The following is a 12561-nucleotide window of genomic DNA, read 5'->3' as shown; positions in this document are numbered from 1 at the left end:
AACTTCTAGATCAGAAATTCAAAAAATTTTATTTAATTTCAGCTTTAATAACTCCAAATCAGATTTCTTATAATTGTCAAAGCCATTTTCTGACTGACATCTGTTATAAACTATGCCTACAGTTAATTGGAAACAGATTTCTGTGTTATATAAGATGTGGCATCCAAATTTTTCCATATATGAATATTTCTAGACAATTCAGAAATAAACAGATTATTTAAAATTATTTAAAAAATTAATATATTATTTAAAATGAAAGCATATATACTAATCTTATTGAGCTGATCCATTGTAAGCAGTTGGTCAAGCATATACCAATGTATAAAACACATTTGAGAAAAGTAAGAATTGAGGAGAACAATAACCATTGTTCTCCTCATTTCTTCCTTTTTTTTTTTTTTTTATAGATTTTTTTTGTAATTTCACATCAAAATTTTGTCATATTCAGATTTCTTGCCCTAGTGCCTCTTACAGTTGAAATAGCAGAAATTTACATGGGTCAGGATTCTTGCTGTAGAATGATGGAAGTAATAAATAAATGTTTTGTTGTTGTAAAAATGTAAAAAGCTGAGATATCTGAGGATGCTTTTTCTGGGTATGTTCTGGAATCTTTTATAAAACTTTGATGTAGTTCTGAACATTAACCGTAATTTCTCAGGGATATGCATGCCAGTAAACATCACTTTTTCATCAGGGAAATTGATTGTTATAAACTTCCCAATATAAAGATTTAGTTTGTCAGAGGAAAGTGTGAAGTAGCACATGAGCAGATATTTCCTTCTTTGTAATGAAACCATAGCAGAAAGTCCATTTATCATCATATATGATTAATCTTTCTATCTGCATTACCTCTGTTTTTCAGTTTTTCTCAAAATATCTTCAGAAGTGAAACCAAACATTTAGACTCCAGCATAAACCAACCATGCCGAGTTTTGCAGTGAACAGTCTTCACTACAGTGTTATCATCCTCAAGGCTGTTGATGCCAGACCATCAATATCATGTGCACTACTGTTTGAATCCTCTGCAAAACAAAAAAAATCACAAAAGTCACTTCATCGGACCTACCTCCTCAAGGGTGAAGTGACGGCTGAGAAAGAGAGTGGTGCCATCTTGTGTCATTCCCAATAACTACCACCCACCACTGGATGCAAAAGACAAAGCTAAACAGGTCCACCTCCATAGCTGGATAAAGATGAGAAGTAGAAATATTGAACATACTGCATCAAGTGTGCTGCAGGATAAATTCACTCTCATTCAGGCTTTAGGGAGGGGTGTTGGTTCAAAAAGTCAGTCTTCCAGGGACGACAGTGGGGCAAATAGCACTGTCTCCTGTATGGCTACCACAACTGAAGGGCAAAACCACCCAACCCAATCAATTAAAAGTGTTTCCTGTTCAACTGCACTAGTACCAGCCATAGATAAGGTAAGATGGCTTCCAATGCAGGTCTCATGAATGGGCAGCTCTTTCCTGAGACCAAAGGCTTCATGCTTGCCGTCGAAGACCAGGTAATCAACTATAGGAAATACATCACAAAGAACTCCAGAGTGATAGATGACACAGCAACAATGCCACCTGGCCCTAGTGCACTAGGGCCAGGTGGCATTGTTGCTGTGGAATGCAGGTTATCACCTAGGCTAAGTACATTCGTAGACACAACTAGGTCACCAGGATAATACATCAGAAGTTAGTGCAACAATACTAGTTGATAAAAGAAAGTGTACCGTATTACAAGTATGAACCCAGGCTGTACTATAAAACTCTATCACAAACTATACTGGGACCGGCCCATAATGCTAAGACAATTCCACACGATAGACCAGACATAACCCACATTGACAAGAAGGAAAGGACTACCAACCTGATCAATGTAGCAGTGCCCAACATTAACAACCTCCAAAAAACTTATGAGGGAAAAGATCAGGAGGTACACAGACCTAAGACAAGGAGTCAAAGAAATGTGGCATATGGAACAAGTAATGATCACCTGATCACCATGTCAACCACTAGCATGGTGCAAAGCACCTCCATAAGAACCTAGCAGCAATAGGCCTCCCAGAGAACACTTACATGGAACTCTATAAAGCCGTAATTCTGAGCACCTGTAAAGAATTCCTCAATCAACAGTAATAATAATAGTAACTGGACACAACCAACCATCCCATGCACTTTGTACGAGAACCCGTCACTGGGTGGAAAAAATTCCATGAAAGAAGAAAACGTTTTTATAATAATAATAAAATTGGCCTTGGGTATTCTGGGACAGCCCTTCATTCAAGGGTAAAACTTTATGAATATGATTAAATAATTCTCAAATAGTTCTCTGCATTTCTTTTTCCAATATTGAATTAAGATAACTTAGCTTTAAGGATAGATATTTGTACATTTCTAGTATTTTATAAAAATGAAAAACTAATCTTATTGTGCTGATGTATTTCTTAATACCATAGAGTATTAGTTTATCTGATACTACTAGTCAATTACTTTGACCAGTAGTATCAGATAAACGCATATTTATATTCTATATTCGCCAAAACTAGCAGTTTCCCTGAACATTTAAGGTATTCTCAATGATATTGGAAAAAACTGTTGCACCAACTTTGTTTAAATGTATTCCATCTCTACAAAACAGATTCCTTCTACCTACAAGTGCATGCACAGTTAAAAACAATTTCCCCCAAACGTCTTGCAGAATCCTTCAATTAACAAAATTGAGTTTTGGACATCCTATACAGTGGAACCAATTCTATTCTATACACATTCTATATGGTGGGACCAACTGGTGATGTTACCAACAGCAAATTCAAAATGGGAAGCATTCAAAGAATTTATCTTGGAAGCTACTAGGCTTTACATACCAACTAAGAAATATTGTTCAAGATTTAGGCCTAAATGGATGTCAGATGAACTAATGAGACATTATGGCAGAGAAGAAAAATGCATGGGATACATATAAATTAATAATGGGTGACATGGAAGCCTGTGATAGATATAAACTGGTCTGTAACCAAGTCACAAACGAGATTAGGCAGGCAAAGGCAGATTATTTCCCAGATATTGACTGGAATTTGGGGGCTGGTTACTCACACACTAGCAGGGCTTTTGTGGATTTATTGGATGATTGTTTTCTACATCAGCACGTTCGGGAGGCAACTAGAGGGAGTAATACTCTTGATTTGATTATCAGCAGTGATTCTTCATGCATTAAGAATCTGCAGATAAATGAACCACTAGGTGGCAGTGATCACAGTGTGCTGAAGTGGGATTTACTGAAAGAGGTAACTACCATTAGGGGTAAAGGGAAGGGTTATTGCTTCCGTAAAGGCGGAATGGGTGACATGGAAGCCTGTGATAGATATAAACTGGTCTGTAACCAAGTCACAAACGAGATTAGGCAGGCAAAGGCAGATTATTTCCCAGATATTGACTGGAATTTGGGGGCTGGTTACTCACACACTAGCAGGGCTTTTGTGGATTTATTGGATGATTGTTTTCTACATCAGCACGTTCGGGAGGCAACTAGAGGGAGTAATACTCTTGATTTGATTATCAGCAGTGATTCTTCATGCATTAAGAATCTGCAGATAAATGAACCACTAGGTGGCAGTGATCACAGTGTGCTGAAGTGGGATTTACTGAAAGAGGTAACTACCATTAGGGGTAAAGGGAAGGGTTATTGCTTCCGTAAAGGCGACTACGATGGACTGAGACAGTATTTAAATTCTATACAGTGGGACCAACTGATGATGTTACCAACAGCAAATTCAAAATGGGAAGCATTCAAAGAACTTATCTTGGAAGCTACTAGGCTTTACATACCAACTAAGAAATATTGTTCAAGGTTTAGGCCAAAATGGATGTCAGATGAACTAATGAGGCATATGGCAGAGAAGAAAAATGCATGGGATACATATAAATTAACACATGACACAGAAGCCTATGATAGATACAAGTTGATATGCAACCAAGTTACAAAGGAGGTTAGGCAGGCGAAGGCAGATTACGAGAAATCCTTGGCAAGGGATGCAAAGAAAAACAGCAAAGAGTTCTTTACTTATGTAAACTCTAGAAGGAAGGGGATGAATCAGATTGGTCCACTTGATATTGATGGGTCAACTGTTGATGATCCTGCTCAGGTAGCTAACAAACTAAATGAATATTTTGCATCGACATTCACACATGAGGAGTTATTCAGCAAGGGGAATGCCAGAGGTGTATTCAACTCTAGCAGTAAGCTACAGAATCTTGAAATAACTGGGAGTAAAGTGGAGGAGAAACTGTTGAAGATAAACACAAGAAAAGCACCCGGGGTGGATGGGATCTATCCAGTTATATTAAAGGAGGCAGCAAAGGAAGTAAGCAAACCCTTAGCCATAATTATGAGAGCTTCCTTGGACTCAGGGGAGGTACCCATAGACTGGAAATGTGCAAATGTGACCCCAATTCACAAAGGAGGATCAAAGGCTGACACAAGTAATTATAGACCTGTGAGCTTAACTTCTGTTCCAGGAAAATTAATGGAGGCACTGGTTAAAGAAGCACTGCAGGATCATTTAGACAAGACTTCAGTTATAGCTCAGACACAGCATGGTTTTGTTAAGGGGAAGTCTTGCCTGACCAACTTGATTGGATACTATGATGCAGTCACAAAAGAACTGGATGCAGGGAATAACTTTGATATTATATACTTGGATCTTAGAAAGGCTTTTGATACTGTTGCACATGGAAGACTGCTACACAAATTGGAGCAGTGTGACATTGGAGGCAAATTGCTGCTATGGATAAAGGGGTGGTTGAGGGGGAGAAGACAGAGAGTGGTAATCAATGGACACTGCTCATCGTCGACTAATGTTATTAGTGGAGTCCCTCAGGGCTCAGTGTTGGGTCCATTATTGTTTTCTGTATTTATAAATGATATTGATGATGGTATATCAAGCTTAATGTCCAAGTTTGCAGATAATACAAAGGTTGGCAGGGTTGTCAAGGACACTACTGACACTATGCTGCTGCAACAGGATCTGGAAAGGTTGAGCAGATGGGCTGAGAGGTGGCAAATGAAGTTTAACATTGACAAATGTAAAGTACTGCACATGGGAAACAGCAACCCCAGAGCAACGTATCAACTATGTGGTACTACACTGACAGTGGTAGAGAATGAAAGGGACTTGGGGGTGGTTGTGCAGGCAGATATGAAGTTCTCTGAGCAGTGCAGACGGGCTGCAAGAGTAGCTCATGGAGTATTGTCAATGATATACAGGAATTTTTCCAGCAGGGATAAGGAGGTGATTATTCCATTGTATAAGGCAATGGTCAGGCCACACCTAGAGTACTGTATACAGGTCTGGAGGCCTCATTTCAAGAAGGATGTAGAGCTGCTGGAACGAGTACAGAGAAGGGCAACAAGATTAGTGAATGGAACAAAGGGGTGCTCTTACGAAGAAAGGCTTAAGTTTTGCAAATTACAGTGTCTGGAGACTAGGCACCAGCGAGGTGATCTGATAGAGGTGTATAAAGCCTTGAATGGTTTAAGCATGCTCAATGCTGATGGGATTCTTCCTCTAGCTCAGAAAAATCACCTGAGAGGGCATAAATTCAAATTGAGGAAAGACAGATGTAGGATAGACGTGCGGAAATTTGCCTTTAGCCAGCGGGTGGTTGGTTGGTGGAACAGACTGCCATCCCTTGTGGTGGAGGTTGATAGCCTAAATAAGTTTAAGGCTCAACTGGACAGGTACTTTGAACGAACAGAGGGGTGAAGTGGAAGTGGGTTTTTTTTTTTTTTTGGCTGATGCTGCATAAGCTTGCTTTCTTGCATCAAATGCCTCTACTAATGCTAATGCTAATTATAAGAAATATTTGGCAAAGGATGCAACAAAAAACAACAAAGATTTCTTTACCTATGTAAACTTTAGAAGGAAAGGGATGAATCAGATTGGTCCACTGGATATTGATGGTTCAACTGTTGATGATCCTGCTCAGGTGGCTAACAAACTAAATGAGTATTTTGCATCTACATTCACACATGAAGAGTTATTCAAGGAGGGGGATGCCAGAGGTGAGTTAAACTCTGGCAGTGAGATAGATGATTTTGTAATAACTGAGAGGAAAGTGGAGGAGAAATTGTTGAAGATAAACATAAAAAGGCACCTGGGGTGGATGGGATCTACCCAGTTATATTAAAGGAGACAGTAAAGGAAGTAAGCAAACTCTTAGCCATAATTATGAGAGCTTCTTTGGACTCAGGGGAGGTACCCATGGACTGGAGATGTGCAAATGTAACCCCAATTCACAAAGGAGGATCAAAGGGCGACACAGGTAATTATAGACCTGTGAGTTTAACTTCTGTTCCAGGAAAATTAATGGAGGCACTGGTTAAAGAAGCACTGCAGGATCATCTAGACAAGACTTCAGTTATAGCTCAGACACAGCATGGTTTTGTTAAGGGAAAGTCTTGCCTGACCAATTTGATTGGATACTATGATGTGGTCACAAAGGAACTGGATGCAGGGAATAACTTTGATATCATATATTTGGATCTTAGTAAGGCTTTTGATACTGTTGCACATGGAAGACTGCTGAACAAATTGGAGCTGTTATGTTGTTGTTATTTGGTTTTTAGGAGCATTAGCAACTAAGGCCATATTGCTCCGGGATATGCGGTGGTCATTCCCTGACCTTTCCGCATCCTCTGTATTTGGTGGTCACGGGCTCGAACCGCGGTCTAATCAAGAAGCCGTGTGCTATGCACTGCTGCTCCTGCCCACCCGGCTATGAAGGCGCCGACTCAAATTGGAGCAGTGTGGCATTGGAGGCAAATTGCTGATATGGATAAAGGGATGGTTGAGTGGGAGAAGACAGAGTGATAATCAATGCACACTGCTCATCGTGGACTAATTTTATTAGTGGAGGCCCTCAGGATTCAGCGTTGAGTCCATTGTTATTTTCTGTATTTATAAATGATATTGATGATGGAATATCAAGCTTAAAGTCCAAGTTTGCAGACGATACGAAGTTAGGCAGGGTAAGGACACTAATGACAGTATGCTGCTGCAACAGGATCTGGAAAAGTTGGGCAGATGGGCTGAGAGGTGGCAAATGAAGTTTAATATTGACAAATGTAAAGTACTACGTATGGGAAGCAGTAACCCCAAAGTGACGTATCAACTCTGTGGTACAGTGGTAGAGAACAAAAAGGACCTGGGAGTAATTGTGCAGGCAGATAAGAAGTTTTCTGAACAGTGCAGACGGTCTGCAAGAGTAGCTCATGGTGTCTTGTCAATGATATACAGGAATTTTTCTATCAGGGATAAGGAGGTGATTATCCCTTTGTATAAGGCAATAGTCAGGCCACACCTTGAGTACTGTATACAGGTCTGGAGGCCTCATTTTAACAAGGATGTAGAGCTGTTGGAACGAGTACAGAGAAGGGCAACAAGATTAGTGAATGGAGCAAAAGGTTGCTCTTACAAATAAAGGCTTAAGTTTGGCAAATTACAGTGTCTGGAAACTAGGCACCTGCTTGGTGAGCTGATTGAGGTGTATAAAACCTTGAATGGTTTGAGCATGCTCAATGCTGATGGAATTCTTCCTCGTGCTCAGAATAATCACCTGGGAGGGCATATATTCAAATTGAGGAAAGACATATGTAGGAAAGATGTGAGGAAGTTTGCATTTAACCAGCGGGTAGTTGGTTGGTGGAACAGACTTCCATCCTTTGTTGTGGAAGTTGATAGCCTAAATAAATTAAAGGCTGAGCTGGACAGGTAATTGGAACAAATGGAGGGGTGAAATGGGAGCGGTTTTTTTTTTTTTTTTTTTTGCCTAATGCTGCATAAGCTTGCTTTCTTGCATCGTATGCCTCTACTAATGCTAATGACAGCATACTGTGTAGTAAACTTCATTTTCTTTTAGCTCTGTATGCAAATGAAGCTTTAGCTGTAAATTTACATGAGTACTTCAGAATTCGATAGTCTTGAACTTCCATCTCTTGTAGTTGTTACAGTGCCACAGGAAGATTATTTTCACAAATCCATCATAAACAAAATTTAAAAGAAATGGAAAGTGATATCTTCTTTATAAGAATTCTGAAGTCTACAATTTAAGCAAAATTAAAGATAATTTCAAGAATGTCATTTCAAGGGATGGAATTATCCATCTTATAAGTCCTGACCTGATGCCTGTTCATTACAACTTGTTATTTGAAGAAATACCCGCAGTTACTATTTCTCAGGCTATTATGATTTCCATTTTGCTGTGCCTGAAGAATTTTATGATTCAATGTTAGACATTAACTTCAGAAGGATATCAAAAAATCAAACTGGAATAAGGCACCAATTTAAAGTTTATTACATCATAAAAGAATATTATGTATAATTTTGTTTCATTCACATTCAGATATATTCTTAGTGACCTTCCATATATCTTGCATTTATTTCATTGTGCAGGATAAACTAGTAACTATTTGTCATTCTCTATAGGCAGTTAGTAAAAATTGTCAGTCAAATTTGGCAATACAGCTGGATGAACTGTGGGATCTAGCTCATGATTTAGAAGACTCACTTGAAGGAGGTGAAGCATGGAAGTCTTTGTCGGAGGACCTTACCAAATTGGACAATGATATCCAAAATTTACAGTGTCAGCAGGAAGAGATTTCAGCCAATATCCAGTCCAGTGAACAACACAAAGTGTAAAGTGGTTCTCTTTATAAAATTTATTATATATAAACAGAAGAATTTATTAATATTTCTGTTTCTGCTGCTCTTATAGTTAAATTTTTAATTTAGCTATAAGAACAGCAAAATATAATACAAGTAGAATTTTAAGCAATTTAAAATATGCACACACATAGTAGAATTCCAGTTATCTCTAGTTTCAGTTAACTGAAAATTTTTTACTTTTATTTTTTCCATCAAATAAATGTGCATATTTTTTATTTAATATTTAATTTTAAGAAATAAAACTGTCACATGAATATAATAAAATCATGATTCCACTCATATAAATCATTATGAATAAAGGAAAAGAAAAGCAAAGTAAATTTCATCCATATAACTTCTAAAGATATGATATGATGCATAAAAATTTCACTGTAAAGAAAAAACAAAGGCTAAAAATTCACCATTATGTAAATTAATGCAGATAAAAAAAATTGTGCAGTAACTGATTTGCATGGCTAAATTAATATGGCTGAATGATGATCTACAGTCGGACCTCTCTTTAATGAACTTCCATATAGCAAAATTTTCTATGTAGCAAACTCTTGGTCATTACACTGAAAACAGTTTCCGTATAATGAAGAAAATTTTCGTATAAAGAACTAATTTCAAGAGACCTGGGTATGCACTGTTCGCACCTCTGGTCTTTAGGCAATAAAGTTGATGCTGTAGAAAGCATGAATTGAGAGCTAAAAGGATTAAACATTAGTCCCTTTGGCTTTTAATAGCTAAAGGCTTTAATTCCATGAATTGAGAACTAAAACATTTTACAATTTAATGGTACCTATAAAACCATGCAAGAGGAAACTGGCAAACCATGGCCAACCAATGGTCAGGTCCTTTGCCCAGCAGTGGGGCTGCAATGGCAAAAAAGAAGTAAAACCTATACAACTTATAAACTATGCCGAGAAGTCCTGCTGGTCAGCTGTCCACAGCCATTGGCAAAGATTAAGGCATATTCCTGAAGCGAGCATTGGCTCTGATTAGCCTATTTTCTACTGTAAGCATCCTATTAGAGAATTAGGAGAGAGTGATTTTCCTTTATCTCGAAAATTCATCTGTTGTTTCGAAGAAATGAGTCATCCACACCTTCACTAAATTTCACCTGTCATTGTTTACATGATAGCTACAAGTGATCCCTAATTTCAGCTTTGTTTTAATTTCTGTGCAAGTAACCTTATTGTCTAAGAGGAAATCATTGAGTGTGGTGTCAAAAAGTGGAAGTGCTTAATAGTGTAGATTGCAGTGTGAAAAAAAAAAGAAATCGTTTTAAAATTTGATGTCCCTGCCAGTAATGTGTCAATCATTCTGAAAAACTCACATCTGGTGAGTATGGGCTTGGCACATGCAGGGTTCTGAGCTGGATATCAGAAGGCTGATATCCAGGGCAGAAGGCTACCCAAGTAGGTCATGGGATTTTGTCAATGATATACAGGAATTTTGCAAGCAGGGATAAGGAGGTGTTATCCCTTTGTATAAGGCAATGGTCAGGTCACACCTTGAGTACTGCATGCAGGTCTGGAAGCCTCATTTTAAAAAGAATGTAGAGTTGCTAGAATGGATACAGAGAATGAGGGGAACAAAGGGATGCTCTTATGAAGAAAGGCTTAAGTTTTGCAAATTGCAGCTTATGGAGACTAGGCACTTGCAAGGCGATCTGATTGAGGTGTATAAGGCCTTGAATGGATCGAGCAGGCTCAATGCTGATGGGATTTTTCCTCTTGCTCAGATTACAAACACGAGGGGCCATAAACTGAAATTGAGGAAAGACAGTTGTCGAATGGATGTGTGGAAATTTTCCTTTATCCAGCGGGTAGTTGATTGTTGGAACCAACTTCCATCTGTCATTCTGGAAGTTGACAGCTTAAATTCAAGGCAGAACTAGACAAACATTTGGAATGAATGGATAGATGAAATGGGAAGGGGTTTTTTTTTTTTTTTTTTGGCTAATGCTGTATAAGCTTGCTTTCTTGCATCATATGCCTCTGCTAATGCTAAATGATTTAAAAGTCAACAACATGCCAAAAACCAATTCTGACTACAATAGGTCCATAGTTGTCCAACATCAGTTACACACAGTAAACTCCAAACATGTTAAAAAAAAGAGAAAAAATAATGATGTACTCCACAAACATATGTGAAATGTTACAGATACATAGGTTAAAGGTGCACAAGGTGACAACTAGCTATAATGGTTGAAATTCTCCTTGATGTTGTCAATAAATATGTAATGATAATTAAAATTTTCTTGACAGAGTACACAGGCCTGCATTAAAGACACTTCATTACATTTCAAATAATGCTGTCATCCTTATCTCTGTTAATAAATAATAATAGACAATTTTATATATGGCAGCACAAAAATAACTTTTGAAAATTGGAAGGGATTTTTGCATCTGTTGGCTACTGTTGCCCAGTTTTAGCATACAGAAGTTATTATTATTATTATTATTATTAAAATCAGTTTATTTCCCAAGAAACCTTGGGTCACCCCGGGACAGCTCTGTGCCAGAAGGGTGTGAATATTTACAGACTAAGGTGCGAGGAACGCATGTACAATAAACAAGAGTACATGGATGCTCGACCCGAGACATTTACAGGATTAAATATACAAAATATACAATTGCATGAAGACAAAACAAAGTCTTTGTCAAATACAAATAGGCAAGTTAAAAAAAAAAACAGTCATGTCCAGGAGCAGGTGAGTATCATAGATTCATTATCTGAGAATCAATGCTTGACAGTGCAAGACGCAGAGGGAGACAGGAGTCTGGGTACTCCTCCCTTGCTCTCCTCAGGCCCGAGATTGATGTGGATACCGATTGAGCATCCAGTTCGCCCTGTTAGAAGCTGTGCAAGTTGAAATTAAGGAAATTCTCTGGAATTCAAATCCAGAAGTTGGTGAAATCAATTTAGTTGTTAGACATAAATAGCTCAGGGGGGTGTTATTCTTTCAAAAAAAAAAAGTAAAGATGTTTATAATTTTTTGACCATATCTTTGGACACTTTCAAGAAGCACAATATCTTTTTAGGTGTGGTCTCCATACTTGGACACAGTATTCTAAGTATGATCTTACAGTTGCCTTATACAGGGGTATTATGACCTTCTGTCTCTACAAGCAAATGTTCAGTAAATCATCTATGCCACCTGTGTACTATACTTGGAGAACTTCATGTCTGACTTTATTGGAATTCCTTTCTTTCACTACTTTTAATTCAACTCCACTAAGTGTATAAGTTATTTCAAATTCATCAGCACAGGAAAGGTAGCATTGTCTAGAAGAGATCAACAACCTTTTCCCTTGTGAGTTCCATTTGGAAAGGTGTGCATATGTATCCAAAATAATTAAAAAGCACCCCATTTTAAGACTATTTTGGCAATTGAGAACACAGAAATAAACAATTTGATATATTAATATTGCAATAAAGTAGTACTTTCATATCTTTATATTGATAAATTTATTAATTTTAATTATTGTAAAAACATAAATTAATATGTGGAAAATTCGATTACTTCCTTGATCTTGCATTCTTGAAGCCAGTTATGTTGTATCCAGTTGATAATTGGATGTCTGGAAACAAAGGTAAGTTCTGGAATTTTCTATTCAACCAGTTGCAGATTGAATGTATTCTTTAGTAAAGAAAGTTGCTCACAAAAATAACTTATTCCAAATGCAGACAAAAGAGAAAATATTACTTTCTTTGTTGCTGAAAATTTGGATGATAGCTAAGCCAAGTATTGATTTTCATTTTTTGGAAATTTTATTTTTTATTTTACTAAACTTCTCTACTCATAAGCTGCTACTTTGAAAATCTGTTAACTCTATTTTCAAAGATTGAGATCCAAG

At 37.6% G+C, this 12561-nt stretch overlaps 1 protein-coding gene across 1 annotated transcript in view; it reads left to right on the top strand.

The window, feature by feature from the left end:
- LOC150088471 (uncharacterized) overlaps positions 1–12561 on the top strand; it is a 410148-nt gene that overhangs the window by 349833 nt on the left and 47754 nt on the right. Inside the window, exon 12 of the mRNA XM_090369533.1 lies at positions 8477–8685. Within this exon, the coding sequence (XP_090225659.1) occupies positions 8477–8685 (209 nt within the window). The remainder of the gene's footprint in view (positions 1–8476; positions 8686–12561) is intronic.

Source organism: Mastigoproctus giganteus, chromosome 3 (genome assembly GCF_048544385.1).
Source record: "Mastigoproctus giganteus isolate SK-2022 chromosome 3, ASM4854438v1, whole genome shotgun sequence".
Taxonomy (NCBI): Eukaryota; Metazoa; Arthropoda; class Arachnida; order Uropygi; family Thelyphonidae; genus Mastigoproctus; species Mastigoproctus giganteus.
This window is presented reverse-complemented; position numbering and strand designations above follow the sequence as displayed.